This window comes from Vigna unguiculata, chromosome 3 (assembly GCF_037176805.1).
Source record: "Vigna unguiculata cultivar grain cowpea cultivar isolate G323 ecotype 2 chromosome 3, ASM3717680v1, whole genome shotgun sequence".
Classification (NCBI taxonomy): Eukaryota; Viridiplantae; Streptophyta; class Magnoliopsida; order Fabales; family Fabaceae; genus Vigna; species Vigna unguiculata.
In genome coordinates, this window is record NC_140794.1 from 2,024,539 (window position 1) to 2,049,974 (window position 25,436).

A 25,436-nucleotide genomic window follows, 5' to 3' on the forward strand; every position below is an offset into this window, starting at 1 on the left:
TCAATTAAATATATTTCCTTTCTAAACTTTCTATTTTTATACTATTAGATTAAATTTAGAAAACCCCGCAAAGAAACCGGCGGGAAAATGAAAAAAAAAAAAAAAAATTGGTTCAGGATCTAGTCCCTCCTGTATAGTAGTAGACTAGTTAGATTGAAATCTCTCTAGATTCCGTAAAATTTTACTTAATTCTAATTTCTATTTTTACATTAATTATTTCTAATCATTTCATTTAAAAAGTATATCATAGAAGCATTTTTTTCATTTCTGCAATAGAAAAGGATGTAAAAATGTAAGTTCACGAAGCATTAAATATATTTTTTGTCTTTTAATTTTTAATAAATTTTAAAATTAATCTGTTTTAAAATTTTAAATAAATTTAATTTTTAATTTTTTAAAATACGTAAATTTAATTTTTTTAATCAAATTTTATTAAATTTATTTAACATTTTAAACATATTTTATAATAATATTTGATTTAATTTTAAATCATGTCTATCTGTAAAATAAATTAGAACTCAAATAGAATCTATATAAAATAAGTTAGTGTAATGAAGTTTATTTGAGAGGCATTGTGAGGAAAAGTTAGTGTGTGCAATTTAGTTGAATAAATAGGAAGGGTTGGTGGCAACTTGTCCGAAAGATGATGGTGGTGGACTCTCCTATTTCCATCTCTGCGTCAAAGCGTAGACTTTGGAAAGCATCTGGTGCCACCTGTTTCACTCTGATTTTCTCTTTTTCCTTTTCAACCGTGAAATCACAACTTGCTAAACCAAAACCTACCCTAACTTTCGGGTTACCCCTTTTGCAAGCCACTCTCTATATTCATTCCTTATTTTTTGTATTTCTGTTTCATTATCATCACTCGTTCCTTCCACACCCTCTACTATAAATAAACAACAACACCTTTCTCTGTTCCACTCGTTACACCTTAATTCCACGCTTCATTTTTCTTTCCTCAATCACAATACCACAACCTCTTTTCGACACTCTCACGTTACAACAACAACATCATGGGTTCCTCGCCCAATTCAAAGCCTAAGATCGTTAGAGGCACCGCAGGTTATGTCCTCGAAGATGTTCCACATTTGGCTGATTACATCCCTGACATTCCAGTACGTCGTCGTTCTCCACTTTTTACCTTTCTCATACGCCCTCTCAAAAACTGCTTCTTCTCCACCGCATAGTCTTTTTCTCTTTCTCTTCATCTCTCTGTAACTTTTTCTACTTAATTACTCAATTAATGTATCATTTTTGTGTAACTCTCTCGCAGACATATACTAATCCTTTGCAGATCAATCCTGCTTACTCAGTTGTCAAGTAAGTTTCATATCTATGGAAATATGCGTTTATCTCTTCTTTCTTCTACTTATTCTTTTGCTTTTTTCTTTTAATTATGCTTGTTTAGGCTTATTTTTTGTCTCACCATTTTAATTTACTTGCCACTCCTCAGACAGTATTTCGTTCACGTCGATGATAGTGTTCCGCAGAAGGTTAGATTTTATTATGTTATTTATATATTGTTTTTTCCGGTGAATTTTCCTTCTCTCTGAAGGACTTTTTTGGATTATTTTATCATGCATTAACCAAAGGGGCTCTGATTTGAACATAATACGTGTTATTGAAATCTGAATTTACATTGTCTCGGGATTCTTGCAATAATAATAATAAATTAAACTATGTCGTACTCGTATATCTCGATAATTCACGATTTCTCCGAATACGAAACGTCATCGGATCTTAGTTATTGAAAGGAAAAAAAAAAAAAAAAAGAGCAACCACCTTGTGAAAGAGTATAAAACGCATGTCATCACTAATTCACGTTTTCTCCAAGCTAGTAATGGACATCATGGGATGACGGTTGGACTGGTTTAAATTGACTTGGAACACGAGAGTTTCGGATAGGTTCTGGTACGAGTTGCTTGTTACAATTTAACCACTATTGCATTACTTTATGCATTTTTCTGTGTATGTTCATCACAGATAATTGCTAATAAAGATAGTCCAAGAGGGGTACATTTTCGGCGTGCAGGACCTCGTCAAAATGTATGTTTTGGTGTGTGTGGCTTTATCTTTGGAGGTACCATTTTTGTATTTATGACCGTATGATGGTGGATATCCAGGTGTATTTCGACGCAGATGATGTTCAGGCTGCAATTGTGACATGTGGTGGTCTATGTCCTGGCCTAAACACCGTGATTAGGGAACTAGTATGTGCACTGTATCACATGTATGGTGTCAAGAAAATTTTGGGAATCAATGTAAGTGGACCCTATTACTAATGGTTTTAATGATTTTTCATACAAACTCATTTTCTTCTGTTGATTAGAAAGGCAACGAATGCAAAATTCAAACGCACTTCTGAATTCTGATAGAACAAATTTACAATAATTCTAATCGTTTGATTTGTATTAGTCTCGTTAACTGAAAGATACTGTGATTTGAAGGGAGGATACAAGGGTTTCTATGCTCACAATACTATAGCTCTAACTCCTAAAAACGTGAATGACATACACAAGCGTGGGGGAACTATCCTTGGTTCATCAAGAGGTGGACATGACACCACTAAGATAGTTGACAGTATTCAAGATCGGGGAATTAATCAGGTATGTGCCTCATTCTCTCTATTACAACATGTAACTTCACTTTGAATGTAGTAATATCAGTCTAATATCTCGAGCAATTTCAGGTTTACATAATTGGAGGAGATGGTACTCAGAGGGGTGCAGACAGGATTTTTGAGGTATATATATACAACTTGAATGATGAGGATATTACACTATTGAATGTTGATATTTGACATTTGACATTCTGAGCAATTTATTAACAACGCCCGCGCAGGAAATTAGAAGGCGACATCTCAAAGTTGCAGTAGTAGGAATCCCGAAAACCATAGATAATGACATCCCGGTACATCTCTTGGTGGATACAACTCTTGCAGTTATTGCTCAGAATCCATTAGCATCATTAACTTGTAATGCGGTTTTATGTTGTCTCTTGCTCAATAGGTTATTGATAGGTCCTTCGGCTTTGACACAGCTGTTGAGGAGGCTCAACGTGCTATAAATGCAGCACATGTTGAGGCTGAAAGTGGTGAAAATGGCATTGGTGTTGTGAAACTGATGGGCCGGTATAGCGGTAAGAGTCTTGTAGAATGACACAGGATATAACATACCATGTTAAGTTCTTTTCTTGATGTTGTAATTATGTATGCTTTATTGTGGATTCATGGTGCAGGGTTTATTGCAATGTATGCTACTCTGGCCAGTAGGGATGTGGACTGTTGCTTGATTCCAGAGTCACCCTTTCACCTTGAAGGTCCAGGTGGACTTTTTGAGTATGTAGAGAAAAGACTGAAAGAAAATGGCCACATGGTTATTGTGATTGCTGAAGGTGCAGGACAGGAACTTGTTTCTGAGAGCATGCAATCCATGCAGAAGCAGGATGCTTCCGGCAACAAACTTCTCCAAGATGTCGGGCTATGGATATCCCAAAAGATAAAGGTGTCGATTGTTCTGTACGCTGGATGTCTCAAATGTGACTATTGACTGCGTTATGTTAAGCATGTTGAATCTTTGATCTTGCAGGAACATTTTTCCAGGCTGAAGACAATGCACATAAATCTGAAATATATAGGTTTGCGAACATAAAAACTAAATAGCTAAACATGTTTATGCAAGAATATTTATGTATGGATACTAAAAGGAGGAAATAAAACCAAACATTGCACAATGTTTTACTGTGTGGCAGATCCAACGTATATGATCCGAGCTGTTCCAAGCAATGCTTCTGACAACGTGTACTGCACTCTTCTTGCTCAAAGTGCTGTTCATGGAGCCATGGCCGGTTACACTGGCTTTACCAGTGGGCTTGTGAATGGAAGGCAAACGTACATACCCTTTTATGTGAGTTTAGATATGATTAATTTGTTAAAACATAATGAAGTTTTGAAGTTATGCTAAGGAGAATTAAGTTGCAAATGCAGAGAATCATCGAGGGCCAGAACAAAGTAGTGATAACTGATAGAATGTGGGCAAGGGTTTTGTCTTCAACAAATCAACCCAGCTTTACGGTTTCCAAGAATAACGCTGAAGAAAAGACGGGAGATGAACCAAACGGGGAGCAGCAGCAGCAGTAAGAGCATTCGTTCAAATAACCATTTGACTCAGAAAGAAGTCAACAACATTTTTCACCTGCTATGTACATCATGTTACTATATTCGTTTCATGTTTCATATCCTGCATTGTAAGTAGTAGTACATATTTCAGTTTTCTTTTTCCTCTTCCATGTCCAAAAGATGGCCCTGGAAGAAACCTTGAATATATTCATTGTATTATTCTTTTATTATGCATTGTAATTAGTATATATTTCATTATCTCTTTCTTCTTCTTATCATGTATCTAATTAGGTTACTCAAAAACTTGTTTAAAATTAGCTCGCGGTACTCTAATTACAGTTAACTTGATTACTTTCCACATATAATTAAAATCGAATACAAATTACCCATTACACGAATTATTTCTTGAGCTAATGAGTGCAAAATGTCAAATCATCACACCAATTTATTGGATTTATTTTATTATCTTGGCATTTGTGTAGAAATTTCAACGAACTTTATATGATTGAATTTATATCCTTGTCTCAACGAACAATGTGGTGGTTATTTTCACAATAGTTCATATACGCGTGCGTTGAATGCTTGAACGTTGAACCGTTGAAGATGCGGTGAATCTATCCACTGGTAGTATTGGGTAAACGGGTTGAAAAGAGAAACTTAGAAGGTTTAATATTTTTCTATTCACTTTGGAAAAATAACTCAATGGTCTTTGTTTTGTAATTGTTTAGGTCGCCGATGTGGACTAAAAGTAGTTTATTTCTAAATTAGCAGATGAAAATAATCACTTTTAATTATGAGAGATTAAAAGCAGATATTAGAAACCGTGTAAACTGATAACAAGTATTGAACCCCTTTGTCAAGTAAATTACCAAAATCAATTTCCACAAGAATTGAATGAATGCATGTCATAGTTCAACTAGAATCATCATCATCATCATCGTGACTTTCAAGATTGAGTTTTGTTTACATTACCTTTGTCTTTGCTACAAAAGTCGAAGATTGATAGTTTAAGAAGGATGCTGTTGTAGTCAAGGTAGAGAAAATAGGCTTATTAAGAGGATTTATATTCCTCAATTAGACAAGTGGTAACTTCAACATGCCACGTTTAACCGAGTCAAAGTTCGATTTTACGTTAGTTGACCGAATTCTTAACATTAAAACAATTGTTTCGTTGCATAGATTCAAACTAACTCCTATAATTTATTAATTCTTTATTTATTTTTTCTTCATCATAATGTGTTGAAAAAAAAAAGTCAACTTTCTTCAATTTAGTTACGATGTTTCTTTAGAAATATTCCTATTTGAAGTATAAATGTCAAGCTAATTCTGAAAAGCTTTTATTATATCTGCAATTATAACTCAAGATTTTGATTAAGGAAAATAAATTATCTATTAGTTGTTAAGTTTCTTTACCCACTATTGATATAGCATTTGAAGTAGAAGATTCAATAGTTTTTATAAAATATTACATGTGAATTTTTATAGAGTAACTTTCATTGAGTAGCTTCAGATATAGTGAGTCATAAGATTAATATATAGTTTTATATGACATAAAAATCAAAATTCAAGTTTTTGAATAAGTTTACGAGAATAAATAAATTTTAATTTTTTTATATCAGAAATATATATTTATACAAACAACTAAATAAAATAGTGATGAGAATGTGAAAATCATAAAACTTTTATATTAAAATAAAAATTGCAAAAATAGAAAATCCTCGAAAATGAAATTAGTTTGTCGATTAAATTTCTCCAATAGATTAATATTTTGTGAGAAGAAAAAAGAGAAAGATTAATGCATTAGGTGAGTGCGTTTGTGAAGGATCGTTGGAATGGGAATCAGATTCGTGTTAATGGTGAACAAGCAAGGACAGACTCGTCTTGCACAGTATTATGAGTACCTCACTCTCGAAGAAAGGCGAGCACTTGAAGGCGAAATTGTTCGGAAATGCCTCGCCCGTAGTGATTACCAGGTACCTTCTTCTTTCCTTCTCTCTTTTCTGCGTTTTCATGCATTTTAAGATCACATGTAATTTAACAAAATGACAATTCCTGTTACAATTTTCTTAGTTTTTAGGATTCAATTGCTTCGATTGCCAATGTAATGGATGTCAATTAACAACAAATCATGTTTGCAATACTGTATGTATGTATTATTTATTCTGATTAGTTACATTCAATGGTGGTTTAGCTTACTTTTTTTGATTTATTAATATAAAGATTTTATATTGAGAAATAGTTACAATTATATTTAGGTTTATGGGTTATTATGTGTTACTGTCACTATGACTGTACTTTTACTTTCTTACATTTTTCATGTACATAATTGAATTACATAGTTGTTGTAGCTGATGGATGCATTTTCGTTATGGACAGTGTTCATTTGTTGAGCATCGCAACTATAAAATTGTGTATAGACGCTATGCATCTTTGTTTTTCCTGGTTGGAGTCGATAATGAAGAGGTAAATCAAATTATAGAATAGTATTTTCCTTTCTGAATTGATTTAAACAAGGTTTAAAGAAGTGCTTTCTTACGAGTGCTCGTGGCTTCGACAAAGTTACAACGTATAACAATTTTGGTACATCAATATGATATCATCTGAAAACCTGCTTCTACATTGTACCTTCTGTGAATGATTTTTGCAGAACGAGCTTGCAATTTTGGAGTTTATACATCTTTTGGTCGAAACAATGGATCGACACTTTGGCAATGTGGTAAGTACCACTGGGATTGGAGATTTACGTTTTTTCACTCCCTGCCACACTTTCCATATGTATTTTCTTCCTTCCATTTCCTGATCTTAGTTTCCACATTTCTTGTCTGCACTTAAATCTGCAGTGTGAGCTAGATATTATGTTTCATTTAGAAAAGGTTCATTTTATGTTGGAGGAAATGGTCATGAATGGCTGCGTTGTGGAGACAAACAAAACAAGTATCCTGAGTCCAATTCAACTGCTGGATAAAAATTCATAAGAGAAACAAAAGAAGCACTCCTGGTAATTTTTATATTAATATTCGTTCTTTTGCAATTATTTTAAGCGTACAATAAAGTGAATTACAATAGTAAATCTCCAAATTTCTTTATCTATAAAAACAGCAAAGTTTTTTTTTTTCATTTTAGTTTTCTCCCTCCTTGATTGTAATGAATTGACTATTGATCATGTTCTGAAAGAGTAAAAAGACTTGAATGATACTTGGTGTAATCAATACTCTGAAATTCAGAAGTTGCTTACTTGCTAACCGAAAGTCGGATGGAATTGTTTTCATGTTACTTGTCTATCTCTAGTAATGCCTAAGATTGTCTTTACAGTTTAAGCTTCATATCCTTATACAAGATAAATTCAAGCTGGAATTTTTATTCGTTTCCATAAATAAATCAACTTCGAACAAATTTTTTTCCAAGTAATTGGTTTGCCTCAATTACTATACATCTCTATGTGACGTCTAAAGCACCCAGACTTCTTTTTACAATCTGTTCATGTAATTTTATCATAACAATGTGCATGTGTAATAAAATTTATTAAAAATCAAGAAACATGATAAATCTTATCTTAGAAAAACGTCTTCGATGTGGATGGATGTTTCCTTTTGCTGTATCCTGAGATTATGTTTCCTTGTTTCTCATCATCTCCTCTTCTCCTAATAAACTGCCAGTTGTTGAATGGACGACTAAAATGAGATAACAGAGATCAAGAAATTTCAGTCGATATATGTCAGATGCATATTTTGACAGACTCGCCAACCCTTACAGAAGGACTGAAGCCTTGAATTCTTCTCAATTGTATAACTATACTAACTGATCATCAAACACACTATAATCAACCCATTCCATAGGACACATTTTACTGAATCTTTTACTAACGTTTATAAAATTTACAGTGTCACTTAGTGACTGCTCCCACCCATTTAAGCTTTACACTTTAATAAATACAAAAAGAAAGCAAAATAGTAAAACTTTCAAGAATTCCAGAATACGTTAGTGTCACTACTATACAATGAGGGATCTTGTATTTCCTGGTTGGCCACATGACAATCAACAAGGCGCGCTTGAATAATTTTACAGAGGGCCAGACCAGAAGGAAGAATCCACCATTCACTTTCATCCCTGAAATGGCCCAGCATAACACATATATGAAAAAGGTTGTCAAATAGTGACAGAAAACAAATCTGTGGCATCAATTTTCTTTATCTGCTAAAATTATTGTTAATGGAAAAAACTAACAACTACTTACATGCTAAAACTCCAGGATTGAAAGGTAGAAAGCTTGTTATGTGAATGAATTGTATAATGTATAAATCCACAAAAGAAAGCAACTACCTGTTTCAAAGAGACCCCAATTTATTGTCAAAGATCTAAACAAATACTTGAGAGCCTATTTGACACCACTTTGAAAAATGAAATTGAAATACAACGAAAACTATGTAGTACACTCTTAGAATCCAGGTAAACTAAACAATTCAACACTGCGAACTACTGTGTCACGTAAAAACTAGTTAGAAACAGGTACAGTTTAGCACAACTTACAACGTTGACTAAGGACATTAGATTCCACAAAGCATAGAGTCGAGCAAGCCCAGCTGATCGCTTAGGTCCCTGACTAAACAAAGCACTGATTCCAGATGGAAATGGAAATAGGACACCAAGAGGGAGGACAAATAAAACTAAGAAGAAGCTCAACAGCGAAAGTGAGTACATCTGAAGTAAGGTGAGCAATACTAAGATAAAATCTCCCAGCAGAAGTATAGAGATAACGAGACCAACTAGATCCTGCAATAAAACCAGAGTTAGAAATCGTCCGAGGGGATAACATGCAGTTGACAAGGGAAATATTTTAATACCTGATGACCTAAGGGCTTTGTATTATAAATAATAAAAGCAAACGGATAGTATACAGTTTTCTTCTCTTTAAGCGTTCTTAGGCTTTTAGCATGCAATATGCCACCAGACATCCTTCTAGGCATCATCAGGTGTTCATTGCTTGTCATGTGATGCACTGGGTTTCTGGGACTTGAAAGTAAACTGCACATAACAAAGCATTTCTTAGAAAGTAATTTTAGGTTTCATAAAATTATCAACAAGATAAATAATAAGTTATAGCATTACCATGTTTGCTTCTCAGTTATTCTTGAATCATCATAACCTTCGCAAGATGAGGACATGCTTTCATTCTCGGTAGCATATACGACGATTCCAAATTGGCAATATCCCGATGCTGTAGGCTGAAACCATGCAAGATCAACACGTACCCCATATGTAGCCAACTTAGGGTTAGCAAATATATCAAGCCAGCTGATAACAGGGCCAAAAGTTATTTTTAGATGTCCACGGCGAACCAAGCGTAATTGGGCATTAAGACCGGCAACTAATCGATACCATATAGTTGGTGGAACAGCCTAGGGAGCAGAAAAACATAATAATCAGCCAACAAAATAAACACTCAGGATTTCACAAAAAAGGCTAAGTTCTAAGTTGAGCAAACCTGACTCATGATGCTAGTGAGAATATTATCACTAACAAGAGAGAAAGGACTCGTGTAACTTCCATCTCCTCCAAAAATGATAGACATGGGAAATCTTTGATAAAGACGAGGAGGCAGATCAGGTCTTTTCTCATCCCCGCCAAGAAAGAAGTCCAGATATGCCAGCATCAGATCAGATGTTGCAGCTACCTGTAAAAATGACAGAGTAACTAACCATTGACAGATTCTAATTTTTAATAAATAAAAATCCCTGCATTTGACAGAGAGAGAACAAGGTAAAAACAACTGAAGAATCAAACATGTTAAAATCAACAAGCAAAAACGTCCATAAAAAATAAAAAAACAAGTTTTAGATACCCCCGAAAACATGCATCGACATAGTTAATTGGAACCATAAGTTGAACAGTATAATTAGTAGGAGGGAAATGATGGTGAGGAGTGCTTCGGTTTTGGACTGGAATTTGGTAGACAAAATTCTGGTCTCTCGAAGATTTGAACACCTAGAAGGCTCCAAGAGTTTTGTAATATAGCATATCCATATTCCCCTCATCCCTGATCTCGTATCTCTTTGATACAGATCCAGGGACAAATGGCTTCTGTTTATAAACACTGATCCAGTTCTATCACCAGGTCAACTAAGGTATTATAAAGGAAACATGTTTAGCTTACAGATATTTTAAATTATATGAACATATTGCACATTAAGTTCAGCAGGGTAACAATGAATGCGCTGCAACATAAACTTACTATGCCAGGACCAGAGCCCCAATTAAGGTAAGGAACAAAATTCATAAAATTAAATACGAAGTACCTTCAGCCCTTCATAGAGTGCTCGAGAACGGCAAGAACGCAAGCATGCGTGATCATATTCTGATCGAACAAATTCTCGAAGTTTCTGTAATTTATTTCTACGACACCTCTGAAGCCATGACCAAGCAAGGGGATATGCAATGATGCAAAGGATACTATAAATAGACCCTTCCCACCAGTGATAAGTAGCTAAACTATTGATGTCATCCACAAATCTATTGAAGGCATCTTCATATCTGCAATAAGTGATATACTTAATATTTAAAAAGCTGAACTTTAATGCATATCTGATAGGAACCCAGAAATCTCCATTTGTCCTAACAATATCATGAACTAAAGCCTCTTGCAGGGGGTGTTCAAAACTAAAATACTAAATACATTTACATTAAATAGGGATCAGCTATATTTTAATGAAACAGAGGCATACACAATATCTTTTACTTGCTCTGGAGGACAATGAGGTAGATGCCACGGTTCACTGAATGTATTTGGACCCTGGAAATACAACCGGTGCACATGACTCTGAGATTCCTCACTTCTGTTTGTTTCCATTATCTGAAAGAAGACAGAAACACAAGGTTAAACTTGGTTGTAACATTGAACCGAGTTCCAAAGGTAGAGAGTGTCCATGAGATTCACAAGGAAGAAGTTGGTTACGAACCTCATTCAGTGATTCCAGAAAAGGAAAAGAGTGATTCAATCGAGTGTCATTTCGAGCAGGTGTAACGGCTGGTAAATCATCCCCAGCTACATACTTCATTCGTGCAAAACTGAGAACTATAGCAAGCAGGATAAGAAGGCCTAACAATAGAAGACCAAAAATCCACGGCCCACCAAAAGTGTATACCAACTCTTCAAAAGCTGTATAACAGTTTGGCATGTGATATCTATCAGATAAGCACTTGTATGGACAGGGAGTCTCTGCCACACCACCTTTGGGAAAGGAAATGGGAAATCAAATCAATTGAAGTTTATGCAATAAATTTTATCATAATAAAATGAGATTATTAGAAAACCTTCTAAGTAAAAGCACACTCTTAAATAACTTGGCCTTTATTCTTCCATTCAGGTGTGGTGAAAACAACATATTATTAAAGATACCTCGAACAGGAATATAAATGGCACGATACGGAAGCTCATGAGGTGGACAATCGTGACAAAGAGCCCTGTCAGATCCAGTGACATTTTTATATGTACCAACAGGGCATTCCTGAAATACAGTTAAATGCAGGTAACCAAGACAAGCAACTGAGAAGTTGATCTTCAAAATTTCATTTCAACAATGAAACAGGAATTCACAGATTTATTGATAAAATTATGTAACAGAAAACAATCAGAAAGAACTAAAGTTCATGTATCGAGCCAGCTAATCCTTTATCCGATTCCAACTACACAAATAATTACTGAAAATTGCAAAGGATGGTTGTTCATGTACCTCACAAAAGATACCATAAAGCCCTCTGGGACAAGCAGTTCCACTGATAGATCCATTTTTTCCAGGAAGGCCCTGACCTCCACCAAATCCTCCTCTGTAATGAGAAAAAAAACTCAACCAAACGGGTCCAGAAAGATGAAACTTTAAGTACACATGAATGCACATGCCCATGACTTACACTAGCTAAAAACAATCCAAAACCCAAAAAAGTTGGAAGGTATGGTCCAGGTCTGCTGGACGATTTATGTAAATTATGAGAGAGTCAAAGCATAAAGTCTAAATTACAACACATAATCCTTGCAATTCAGTTTAAGGAGCAACAACAGACGACCGTGTAATGTTTTGATTTCAAATTTACAGCCACATCCCCTACCAAAAAGAAAAACCCCAGTATCTCCTTCGGGTAACATATTCAAGTATGCATTAATTTATCTACATAGAGTAACACTAGAAAATCACTCTGGTTAGAGGCCTATTGGATTTATCGAACAACATAAGCCAAAAAAACTACACCCAGCAATGATATTTGCAACACCAATTCAATAATCATAAACCAGCTTCTAACTCTAAGAATCAAATAATCCATGAACTAGGGCAAACAAACAAATCTTCAGTCACAGCCGCTTAAAACAAAAAGCAGTATATTTGAGTATACTTTGCTATAATACCAACCCAGTAATAATGCTTCCCTTTCCACTTGCTAAAGGAACGTATTCATCTCCAGCTGGAATATTAGACCAATGAAAGTGAACTCTTCCACCACCTCCACCCCCACCACCGCTAGGACCACCTTGTCCACCAGCAGCTGAGACTATAGAAGACTCACCAAGTACCAAAGTCTGAACAAACAAAAGAACAGTTCCACCAGAACCACCACCAGGACCAATGCTTGAAGTAGTCCCCCCATCCTTCCCTCTTGTGTCATCTCCAAAGCTCTCTCCATCAGCTCTAAGAGCACCATTCAAAGTCAAACTTGACAATAAGTGCTCCAGAGAACCCATCACTGTCAAAGAAAATAAATAATTAGACAAAATCACCCTTTCCTTCACCTAAAAACGCTGAGCAACAATATTTCTTCTGTTATAACTAAATTTTAATTCAATCTTACCAATGATGCCACCACCCGCAGTTGCCCCAGCTAAGCTATTATTTCCACTGCCACTGCCAAGTTCACATGGCAAATCAACATCCCCATATGTGGAGCCACCTTCAATGAAATTTCCATTGTAATATCCATCCCCACCGTATCCTCCATGTCCACCTCCACCACCAATTCCATTTCCAATATACCTTCCCCTACCTAATCCACCAGTACAGCCTGTAAATGGTTGAAATAACAATAAAAATTTAATAAGACATCATAACATAATGCAAGCTATCAAGTGATGTATGAAATTCAGTAGGGAGCAAAGTATTTAGAGGAAATGACAGTACCTAGCCCAGACACACTGATTTTTCCTGAATAAGAAACATCTACATTTCTAACCCAGTGAAAGTGCACAACGGAACCTGTTATGATCCCTTCAACAAAAACATCTTCAACCCGACATATCTGCAGTAGAAACCCATAACAACTATTATCCATATTACAAAGAGATCTGACCAATATAAGGATTTCAGTTTTTATGGGGACTAAAGAAAAACCTGAAGTGTGAAAGCCAGTGAGGAATTCACATTACAATCTTCAGGTGGATGCAGCAATTCCACAGGACAATTTTCAACTTCACAGTAGAGTTGTGGAGCCCTGCCATTTAACAGTGACAAAATAAAATATTTAATACAGAAATTTATGCCGAAACTTTCTTATGTTGTGCTGAATAAACTTACATATTATCACCAGAAGCCTCTAAAGGTCCTCTTAAAGCAGATCCAGGTCCAACCTTTTCGTTTCAAAGATGATGGTTAATGAATTAGCACAGATATAATAATACAGCTCCACAATTGAGGGTCAGTAAATTAATTTTATAAATTTCACAATCCCAACTCACAAATATACAGGGAACAATACAAGTTTCCAGCTCCAGACAAGTTCAAATATACTATGAGAACGAAAGACCTTAACTTACATTTATACTATAAAACAATGACAAAACCAGATGTTGCGCTTCAATCATGTTTCCAGCTCCAGACAAGTTCAAATATCCTTGCCCATGAACTCCCAAATTTGCATTAGAATGAATAACAGATGACTCCTGATAAACGCCACATGATTTTGCAACTCAGAATAAGCAATGGAAATTAAAGTTGAGCTGGAAACGAGACAAAATAGAATAGGACGACAACCTTGAGAACTACTAAGTTGCTAGCTTCAAGCAAGGATGTTGCAACAATTGGATCACCATTGGCATCTATATACATCTTGGAATTCAACATCAGATGAATCTTGACAGACATACGAAGAGCTCCATATATCTAATTTAAAAAACAAAAAGAAAGGTAAAAAGATCATGAATGACATCATTAGTCTCTAAAAATAAACTATCCCATACATATAAATACTAAACTAATAACTTTTAGATTTAGTTTGTAAGATATGATTTTTGAAAGAAAAAAAAAAATGGAAAACAGGGAAATGAATAGTAAACTCGATATCGGAAGTTCTTAGAAAGAGGCCTTATAGTTCTACTTGCCTTGACTACAGAGTCACTCATCAGAAGCTCTTCTGCCATTAACTCAAACTCCGAGGAACCATAATGAGCAAGCCCAAAGCTTAAAACAGCACCAAAAGTCAAACGAATAAGTCCACCAACCTGCAAGTAAATAAAAATGGTATTTTGGATATCCTTCAAATTCTCAAATGTTATTATGCAAAAGATGGCATAGAAAAACCCAATAACAGCTCCTCAAATGAAGCAATCTAACTTCCTTATAAAGTTCTAATATTAACTAAACATCTGAAATTTGCTTTGTCTGTTGTCTATCAGTTCCGGTAATTATTTCAAATATACCCAACAGAGAAGTCATAAAAACATTGGTCAAGAATAAAAGGCAATACGTAGTCATCCAAAATCAAGTAACTTAAACTATATATAAATTACCAACAGTAACTAATTATTGGCCAGATATTCTTCTGAATATGTTTATAAAGAGTTTTCTCATCTTATTTATGTCACTCTTCTCACTGAAACTTTTCTTATTCTTTTTCCTAATATGAGTAAGTTATTCCATTTGGCAATGAGATCGGTATTTGAATCACCTGAACACGACTCCAATATAAAGGAAATAATGCTTTTGCCTGATTCTGGACATAAACATTTGTCCAAAGAGGTACTTTAGGAAACTCTAACAGAAGAGTATCAGTTTGAGTAGAAAAGTTATAATTGCAAATGGTAAGACTCCGAGGAACAGCATCATAATATGTCCCAGCAGCACCTGCGTTGTCGGAACACCCAAGACTAATACCTCCTGCAAAAGAATACAGAACAAGCTTCATATGTATGTACTTATTTATCTTAAATCAAAACAATATTGAGGGTTTTTTCTAAATTGAACTAGGACAAGAGTATTGCTTTCTAAAACAGTAATCATCATAGCACACCATGAATGAAGAAATTTGTATTGTCATGTCTGCTGAAGACATTAATTGAAACTCGTCCTCCTCCACCCCCAGCAAACCCACCACCTCCAGTGGCACTGATTGTGCCAGTTCCAGTCCTGCACTAGGTAGAAGACATGAATAGTTACAAACTATTTTATTTAGATCAAGCAACCTGAAATTGCACAGAAAATAATTGAAGCTCATGAAAGGGGTGAAACGTTTGGTTAGTTTTTGCATATCGAAAACTACTCAATTGCATGCAATCACTTTGAAAACATTCTTTAACATTCCACACCACAACAATAAATACATATTTCAGCAAAACTATGCAACAGCTAACACAGCATACTGAGATCATGTACTAACGACAGGGACACCAATTGGTAACAACAACAAGAAGGCTTTTCCCATTAGGTGAGACGTGTGTGCCACACAAATCAATCAACAACATAACATTGTATCATAAATCACGCCTGGAGAGTATAGACAAATAATTGTCCCTAGATACTTTTTAATACTTTTATATGTTTTTCTTAGACTCCTCTGCTTCTATGATTACACTACCTGCATTAAAATATTCCCATAATTTGGGGATCCTACAAATCTTCACATGGGTGCAAACCAATAGCTGAAATTTTACCATTTTTTCTACCATTCATGCAACCTCCACTATAATTGCACCACTCTGAAGACATTCTTTAGCATTCCGCACAAAAAACAAGAAATAAAAAACATTAAAAAATAAAGAGACTCCATCAATCTCATTTACATGTATTTCGGCAAAAACAAATAAGGGTTACAACAGCATACTCCGAGAATGAGATCACGTACTGGTTGTCACAATGACACTGACTACCAACAACAACAACCAAACCATTTGCTGAGATCAGATACACTGATCAAACAACACCATAACATTCTATCACATATGATGTCTATAACTAAATCGTTAACCTCTAAATCCTTCATGATAGTTTTTCCTAACTTCCTATGTCTTTAGCGATTATGATACCCAGTATTTGATCCCAAAATTGATAGATTTTACGAATCTTCTTCACGCATGCTCAAACCTCCTAAACTGAAATTCTTACCATTCTTCTAAATTTCATGCAACCTCAACCTTCTCTCTAACAATCATTCCTAATAACTTACGGCTATATTGACTACCAAGCACAATACTTCGACAACAACAACATCAACAACAAAACCATATCCCACTAGATAATGTAGGCTATATAAATCACAATGTCATTCGGCTCCTTAAAGACCAACGTTTCAGAGATGTTATCATAAAACCCAATTAAAAATGCAAAATCAAGATTGAAAGGCAGACACGAGACATTACATTCTATGAGCTTTAATAAAAATGCTGCCACCGGAACCTCCTCCACCTTTGATCCCACCATCTCCTCCATTTGCCAAGAGATCCCCAGACACATCAATGGAATCAACAGCCTCAAGCTTAATTCTCCCCCCTCCTTCCCCTCCATACTTCTCCTCCTTACTAGTCGTCCCACCCTTACTCCCATAACTCCACGGCTTATCCAGCGTCGACCACGAGTACGCATCCCCACCCCAAACATCATCCGGAAGCTTCGTATTATCCGAAACACACGTGGCTCCCCTCCCGCCGTGCCCTCCTCCCGCCCCCTGCGTCCCCGACGGCGTCCCGCTCGTCTGCGCCGGAGGCGCCCCGGCCAGTCCAGTCACGTTTATCAACGAACCGCTGAACAAACTCGCGTTCCGCGAAACCACCATCACCGTCCCTGCAACCATAACAGCACCACTCTGCAAACTAAATTCGCCACTCACGTTAATCAAAATCGCGCACCCCAACACGGGGCAACTCAAATTCACGCCGGGAAGTATGTTCAAACTCCCGTTCCCTTCTATGTACACGTCGCCATCGAAAACCAGACTCGAATTGAGATCGCAGGTGGTGGCGAGCGAGCCCGTCCCGTTGAGACCCTCCTGGCACCTGAGCGAGGGCGGATGAGGCAGCGGCGGCGGCGGCGGCGGCGCCGGAGGCGTGTAGTCGCCGAATAGCGCGTCGAAATCAGAATCGAGGATCGAGAATCCATGGTGCGAGTTCTGAGAAGCGAAAGATAAAGTGAAGTATAAGAGTATTGAAAAGATGGTTAGGTGTGAAAAAGGTTTGTGAAGAGTGTAAGCCATTAAAAAGGAGGCAAACTCATCACTGAGAGGTATAAGGTGTTGAAATCGATTCCAAAGGGAATAATTGAATAGGGTTTCGGGTTTTGGTGAAATGGTGAATTGGAATGAAGAACGGTGAAGAAGAAAACTGTGAGAAAAAATATTATAATATTATTATTATAATGAGGAACAAAAAAGAAGGTATAAAGGAAATGTAGCAGAGGAAGTTAAGTTAGTGTAGGAAAAGAGAAGTGAGTAATGCGGAAAGGGACGAAGAGCCAGCGTCTGAACTCAACAGGTGGCTGCTAACTACATACGCTGGGGGCAACAACACGCACGTACGGCACGTGCGCTTCTTCTTCTGTTCTTTTCTTTTCTCTTCTTTTCTCTTCTCTTTTCACTTCACTCTACTCTTCTTACCAACGAATTGGGCTCACACTCTCAGTCAAACCACCAGCCCAGCCCAGCCCATAACACTTCTTGATTTCTTCCACAATTCAAGGGTTGACTTCGCAAAACTTCATTGCAGAAAAGAAGTTTCTTAGACATCAAATTCTTATCTTATCATAATTGGTAATAACACGTGATAGTTAGAGGGAGTTACACCAAATATTAGGCGTTAATTTTTTTTATATAAAAGATTATTTATCAATATGTTTTTCAAAGATAACTATAACAGTGCTTTAATATATATTTTTTATCTATAATAATATAGAACGTATGATTTCAAAGATTACTTTAATGATTATAATTATAATTTTATTACTTTAATTAAAAAGGAATTTAGAATTTGTTTGAACTTTGAGGGTGTATTTGAAAAAATATAAAAGAATGAATTTGAGAGAAAAAATAAAAGTGAAAAGTGGAGTGTTTATATTAGATTAAGGAAAAAAAAGTTGAAAGCGAAAAGAATTGAAGTAAAAGTTTATAAAAATTTATTAGTAATTTGATTGGTGTAATAAATAAATAAAATTAATTGATAAAATTGTAAAGTTTATAATTTTACCTTTTAGTTAATTTGAAATGAAACGTATTAAATTAAGTTATATTAAAATAAAATGTGACTTGTTATTTAAAATAAACAAGTTTTAATTCATGAACTTAATTTTAAATAATGTGATTGATAAATTAGTTTAAATAAAATAAAATACTATATTTATTTGATTAAATTATTTTAAATTAAAATGTAATTGATTAAAATTCATTTAAATTTAGATTTGAGTGATTTGTTAAATATGTGCTTTGATTGATGAAAATAATTTAAACCAAATTGTTGAAAAGGAAAATTGATATAATAAAATAAAATATGAATTAAAAATAATTATAAAATATGATTACTTAAATTTATAATGGAATTAAAATGTAATTAATTTCTTAAATAAATCATTTTAATCCATATAAATATTAAACTCATCTCATTCAAAAGAAACAAGAGTTTATGAACCTAAGGCGCAAAGGTACATTTATTACTACTTCTTTCTTATAACACTTTAAGGTAAAACTATTAAGTGAAATTAAATACATCGATGTCTCAATAAAAACAATATTTAATAATTACAATTTTAAAAATTAATTTTTCTTCTGGACATGATCAATATGTATATAAGTAAAATATTATTTTACTTAAAAATGTTGACATTAGTATAATACTATTATTGGGAAAACTATGATAGATAATTTGCTTGAAGGAAGGCAAATAAAACCAAGAAAGGCATCATAAATTGTTTCACGTCTTCTTTCACACACATGGATTGGGCACTGAAAATTCTTCTTCTATCACCCTTTTTGTTTTCATATTGTTTTTCAATTTTACTTTTTAATAAACAACGGTTTCTTAAATCAAAATAGTTAACTTATATCTTTTTAAGTGATTTTTTTTCTTATTTGGTCATTTTTATAATTTAATTACTTTTTTAAACTGAAATATACTTATAATAAAAAAATTACCTACGAAATAATAAAAATTACTATTTATCGTAAGAATAATATATTTACATTCGTAATAATAATTTTATTATTTTATGTTATTATAAAAAAAAAACATATCTACATGTTTTTTACAAGTGATCTTTAAAGCCCTTTTATTCATAAACTTCTCTTTAACAAATTTATATCTAACATGGGTTAAAGAAAAATAAATATATTTATTTACAATATTTAAAGTTTACATTTAAGTAACTAAAAGCATTTAATAATGTACACTGATTTCCTAAGCAATTTTTTTTGTAAAAGTGTTTTCTTGTGTATTAAGTTTCGTTAACTTAATTATTGAATAGTTTAATAACACCTCAACAAACATTCATAACAAAACTTAAGCATTAGTAATTTTGTAGTTTGAAGTGGTTTTTATTGTTGTTGATTTTATTATAAATTAGGAAATTAAAGAAATTTTATTGCTATATATTTTATAAATGCTATTTAAAAATATATTTTGATTTAATAATATCAATTAATTTGCAAATTACATATATTTTTATTATTTGTTTCCAAAACATATCAAATAGGAATAACAATCACTATCCTATTTTGACCCATTCTACATAAGAAATATGAACTAATTTATCTGACACGCTTCACAAAACGTTTGGTCCATGGGTTTACGCGCCGGCCTGCGACCCAAATGTAAAATTATTTATTTTGTATTTTTTTCACTAATTTTAATAACCTTATTATTATTTAATTAAATTATAAAAAATAAAAGATTCTATAAGTCTATTTTTTTAAAATAATTAATATTCAAATTTTATAATTCATAATTTTTAAGTACAATTATGTTGAAAATAAAAATGACTTTGATCAATTAGAACAAAAAAAATGCGAACAATAAGATTACTTTTGGATGGACTAGAAAAAAAATTATAATAGATAACTGCTTATAAAAAACACACAATGTACTATGTTCGTGCCACCAATTTAGAGAGATTTAAAAAGTCAACAGGACTATGCGGACCAATACGGATTGATCCATCATTATACGTGTTGTGAATTAAGAAGGACAAACCTAAGCAGACCAATAAACAAATTAAAATACTCAATTCATTTAGATTTTTTATTGCGGGCCTCACACATCAATCATTGTCATCCTAATATCAAAATGAATCACACACATATACATATATATATATATATATATATATAATCAAAATATTTGAATTATCTTACTATATATTATATATATTATTGGAGTCAGTTTTATGAAAAAAGCTACATAATGTAAAGGATTTAAATTTTTGTTAAAACTAAGTTTAATAAATTTAGTGAATAGGTTGTCTTGACTAATGACGTATTTCAACAATTGGAAAATACGAAATAATGGATCATAAAATTAATGATTCTCTTTTTTTGAGTTATTAATAGTTCAATCTTTCAATTAGTCTTGGATAAACGCACGTACAAGATTGTTTAGGGTTTTTTAAAAATGACAATTTGGGGGCGTGGATAACTCACTTATTAGTCACACACTCCTAAGTGAAAGAGAACAGTTCACTTTGTGCTTAAAATGAGATGGAGACTGGAAAAGAAAAGCTCAAAAAAATAAAAAATAGTGATAATTGAAAATCCTATATACAGATCTATAGCACTGTACATCAATTACAAGTTTTCAACATATATAGATAGAACAATTTTTGAATCTCTATTCTATTAGAAAGTTCATCCTTCATATCTTTAAATTTATGACAACAGTAATACTAACCGCTCAATCGCATTGTAAAAGGATTTTTTCTAATTAAATGAAATATCAGAATTCGATAATCCTTTTAAGTGGTAGGGATGATGAAATTTATGATTGATTATTCGAAGACGCATTCAACATCATTTAGTGAATCGCCGTTGATCTCACATGGTTCACCATCACCATCGAAGTTTGGCAGGGAAATACTGCAATGCAAGTGGCCAAATTAAAAGAAAATAAGAACCCCAAATATATAAACAACAACATCGACAGAATAAAATAAAAGTTCCCACTTTCTCGATCAGTGACAAATAGTATGGCTTAACTTTCTCCACGTCGACTAGAACTTTGCTCTTGCTATACAGATCATATTTGCTGCATGATGAATAATGTACAAAATTATATACATTATATGACAGTGAAATAGATCAATGCAAACAACTCAAAACTATAGATACGTACTTGAATACTTTGAGCCATTTCAAATTCTCAACATCTTCTTCATTCATCAAGTGAGTATATCCACCTTCCCTGTGCAGAGCTACAAAATTAATTATAAGTTGTTCTCATTTACGTTTGTTGGCCAGAGATAAAGCAACATATATATGGTCTGTGTCGAAACTGCTTACGATAGAAAGAGTGAAATCTGATTATGAACAATGCTGGAGATGGCAAAGTGCTGCCATTTTTCTTAGCAACCTGTACATTGCAATGCACCACCATGCATTGTTATTATATAATTTTACATATATATATATATATATATATATATATATATATATATATATACATGTGTGGTGAAGTTTATGTATAGCTTACCAAATACATATATTCATCGTGTCCCCATGACATCATTACGTTGTGTAGCCCACATCCTTCGGTGTAGATCCCATTCTTAGTTCTATATGCAGGGCATTGGCAATCTGGGTTGTTCTTGAAATACTGCATTCATCAAGAATGCAATTAGGGTTTATCAATATTCATTTAAGAATAAAATGCTTCGTAATTGATAACACGAAATCGGTTTACCTTATGATGAATATTTGATTCGTCAAAGGCGCAGCCTAAGGGGAACGTATCTCCTGCAAATATTCCAGTAATTAACTTGTTCAATCAAAATTCCCAATTATTCAAATTTCAAAACAAAGTGGAATCAAGAAGAAGAAGGTTGTTACCAACAACGGCCCATTGAGGAAGTGAACCAAAACGAGGAAGAAGAAGGATCTTTCCAAGATCTGAAACATGGCAACAAGATCATTGATAGGGTATAGCATCGAAATTGATTGATATAGGGTTTATGTACCATGAATGAGAGCGGTCAAATGCAACCAATCTTGATCGGGATAGTCTTTTCTGATGGCCTCAGCAGATTGCAACAAATGCTGAATTTGAGGTTCGTCCAAATCAGGATCGCTGTCATCCACCACTTCATTCAGCATCTCACAACATTCCCATATACCCATTTCAGCTTTGTCCAGTGTCATATATTTCCCTCATTTTCTTGGCCTAGATCCAAATATCAATAATCATCATTTTAATCACCATTTTCATTAATTCCTTCGTTTGAATCGAAAAGTTTTATTGGTGAAAATAATTCAACATATTCCTCTGCTTACAAAGTCATATGTCGGGTTTATGTGTTGCAACCTATAAAACTCCTCCACGCTCTTCTTCCTTTCGCTTTCAACGTCATAATCTCTGTTTCATTCAAAAGAGAAAGACTAGAATAAATGTAAAGATATGATTAATACTTCAAATTGGAAACAAAACAAAACACCTGCAGTTAATTTAGAAGATGAACATATGAAATTAAACCTGAAGGAGTGGCCATATGAATTGATAGGTGGAGCCATAAATCCATCTTTCGCCTCATTCTTTGACACGTTATTCCCTTGAAGTTGTGACCCAGTGCATGCAATGTGAGGATAAGAAATATTAATTAGGTTAGCGATAAGAAATTAATTTGTGCAAAAACGAAAGCTATGAGCAAAAAACATTGATGCTAATTACCGTGTGCAGGTTGGTCATTGAGGATGGCCATTTGATCTTGACTGAGAAGAAGAGAGAAATGGATGGGAAAATAATATTATTTCAAAACAAAAAAAAAGGTAGGGTATTTATATGTTTTCATGTATCGGAAATATTAATGTGATCATAAGGTCAAAATGAATTGGAAGCTCCAAATACAGATAAAAAATTGTTATTTGTTTTGGCCAATTAATGTCATTCTTTATGAAGCAACGGAGTTACCGGAATACCCCTGTCCCTGCTTTAAGGATTTGATTCGTTGTATGATAAATAACAAAATAGGATATTTTCGTCATAACATATTTGTAATTATATTTAGTGTTTGAGAAACACAAAATATTAAAATTAATAAAAATAAACTTAACTAAATTATAAAGATTCATATATTATTTATATAATTATTTTCATATTATAAAAATCTATATAAAAACCTAAAGGTATGATTAAGATCTTAAAAATTGTATTATTTAATTTATAATTTAATAAATAATATAATTTAAATTTATACGTCACAGTAATTATAGATACAATATAAATAATATATGTTAAATTAAAAATTATGATATATATATATATATATATAAATACTAACAAAGTTGTAGAAAATTTTATTTATTTACATATATAGTTACTCCTTTTAAATATATAATAAATAAATTACACAAAATTCAAAAAAAAATAAATAATATTATAATGCAAACATTTTTCCTTGGAATTATATTTAAATAACGATAAATTATTTTTATATTTTAATTACTTTTATAATTTAAATTATTGTATAAGTATTATGTAAAAGGAGGGAGAGAAAATTTATCCTATCCTATTAAACTTAATTAGGTTAACTTATATTTTTATTAGCAACAAGAATATATTTATTTACATATAAAAGAAATACTTAGAAGGTTCAATCCATACATAATTAAAAAGATAAAATTTTGTAGATAAACTATAAACGCGGAGTACATAAATATTACATAATTAGTTATGCTTAATTACAAATGAATTTTAGAGTTAAAGATGTTAGATTGAATATTAGGAAACTCATTACACAAACCATTAAAAATATTGGATTGGGTTGAGTTGAGTTTATTTACTTTTAGGTTAAATGAGATTCGATTGGATTAATTGAGCCAAAATTTAAGTTTTTGTTAAAAAATATATAATTTTAGATATCAACCGTTTTAGAAAAAATAACACAATAACACTTAAAGTAAGTCAATAAATTAAGTCATAATAAATTATTCAAACTAATTCAAAGTATATAAAAACATATATATGACATAATTTATCCATAACATTACCATAAATTGAATTTTAGAGTGAGTCACAGATCACTTGTACTAAATTAATCATTTAAGTAAGATATTATTTGGATTAAGTCAAGTTTAATCCAATCACAAATAAAATTCAACCTTATAAGGTTGGATTGGGTTGGATAGGATCATTTCCTAACCCAAACCATTAAACAACCCTAAAAAAATTGTTACTTCCTTACATTGCAATTTGGATAAAAATATATTTTATCCATAAAAAAATCACCAGCCAAATTATCCCTATATAGCTTTAATTTGAGTTTAAAACATTCCTTTTTCGTCCTCTTTTGTATAATTGGACAGTTTTTCGAAAATAATATAATTTCCATAAATCATATTTGTGATGATTTTGTCTCATGCCCAAGTGTTAATTCACCAATATAAATCATGGATTATGATATTTTAATCAACACTTTTTTATTTTTTAAAGTTTATTTTTCAATCCACATTTAACTTTTTTTTCTTTTCAAGTCACATTAATAATTACTTTCGTTCATTGAGGTGCTCTTATATGTATATTGTCAAAATTTTATCAACAAAATTTTGTTAAAAATAATTTTCTTTATTTTTATAAGGATTATAACATTTTGACAAACTTTTTTTGTGACGAAGTTAGTTTTTCAACATACACCAAACATTTTTATTTTCTATTTAAGTCTATCAAATCTTTTTTTTTTTCATCCATTGAAATGATACTACATATATATTGTCAAAAGTTTGTCAACAAATAATTTTCCATTTTATAATATTTTTCCTATGTTTAATATAATTTTTTAAAACTAAACTTCATTTACTCTTTCTTTAATATAAGGAATACATTATAATGATAGATAAGTGAAAAATAATATTATCATATCACGTTCCCATTACAAACATGAAAAAATTG

At 32.9% G+C, this 25,436-nt stretch overlaps 3 protein-coding genes and 1 pseudogene across 4 annotated transcripts; 2 read left to right on the plus strand and 2 right to left on the minus strand.

Moving 5' to 3' along the window:
- The first annotated feature begins 860 nt into the window (after positions 1 to 860).
- Positions 861 to 4,375, plus strand: LOC114177095 (ATP-dependent 6-phosphofructokinase 3-like). Its single transcript, XM_028062331.2, has 13 exons — positions 861 to 1,115; positions 1,274 to 1,320; positions 1,454 to 1,493; positions 1,984 to 2,046; positions 2,124 to 2,261; positions 2,448 to 2,606; positions 2,690 to 2,743; positions 2,842 to 2,910; positions 3,009 to 3,138; positions 3,238 to 3,503; positions 3,588 to 3,636; positions 3,751 to 3,905; positions 3,986 to 4,375. Exons 1-13 carry the CDS (start codon positions 1,014 to 1,016, stop codon positions 4,136 to 4,138), a joined length of 1,425 nt encoding a protein of 474 aa, XP_027918132.1. The 5' UTR covers positions 861 to 1,013; the 3' UTR covers positions 4,139 to 4,375.
- A 1,525-nt stretch (positions 4,376 to 5,900) lies between these two features.
- Positions 5,901 to 7,533, plus strand: LOC114177163 (AP-4 complex subunit sigma-like). The gene is made up of 4 exons (XM_028062418.2): positions 5,901 to 6,090; positions 6,494 to 6,580; positions 6,765 to 6,833; positions 6,958 to 7,533. The coding sequence occupies exons 1-4, from the start codon at positions 5,950 to 5,952 to the stop codon at positions 7,090 to 7,092; spliced, it is 432 nt and encodes a 143-aa protein (XP_027918219.1). The 5' UTR covers positions 5,901 to 5,949; the 3' UTR covers positions 7,093 to 7,533.
- A 401-nt stretch (positions 7,534 to 7,934) lies between these two features.
- LOC114177162 (uncharacterized) lies at positions 7,935 to 17,818 on the minus strand. Its single transcript, XM_028062417.2, has 22 exons — positions 16,728 to 17,818; positions 15,383 to 15,498; positions 15,041 to 15,249; positions 14,475 to 14,594; positions 14,128 to 14,256; positions 13,911 to 14,036; positions 13,672 to 13,724; positions 13,489 to 13,588; positions 13,279 to 13,396; positions 12,953 to 13,162; positions 12,517 to 12,847; positions 11,845 to 11,938; positions 11,511 to 11,619; positions 11,071 to 11,342; positions 10,837 to 10,964; positions 10,411 to 10,645; positions 9,600 to 9,788; positions 9,224 to 9,513; positions 8,959 to 9,139; positions 8,645 to 8,887; positions 8,352 to 8,437; positions 7,935 to 8,224 (listed from the first exon to the last, which is right to left on the minus strand). Exons 1-22 carry the CDS (start codon positions 17,555 to 17,557, stop codon positions 8,077 to 8,079), a joined length of 4,317 nt encoding a protein of 1,438 aa, XP_027918218.1. The 5' UTR covers positions 17,558 to 17,818; the 3' UTR covers positions 7,935 to 8,076.
- A 3,269-nt stretch (positions 17,819 to 21,087) lies between these two features.
- On the minus strand, positions 21,088 to 23,249 carry LOC114179623 (inositol oxygenase 4-like; annotated as a pseudogene). The gene is made up of 10 exons (XR_014994068.1): positions 23,025 to 23,249; positions 22,826 to 22,907; positions 22,513 to 22,715; positions 22,385 to 22,444; positions 22,239 to 22,291; positions 22,029 to 22,151; positions 21,839 to 21,908; positions 21,672 to 21,750; positions 21,503 to 21,584; positions 21,088 to 21,415 (listed from the first exon to the last, which is right to left on the minus strand). The product of XR_014994068.1 is annotated as an inositol oxygenase 4-like (transcript).
- Positions 23,250 to 25,436: the final 2,187 nt, after the last annotated feature.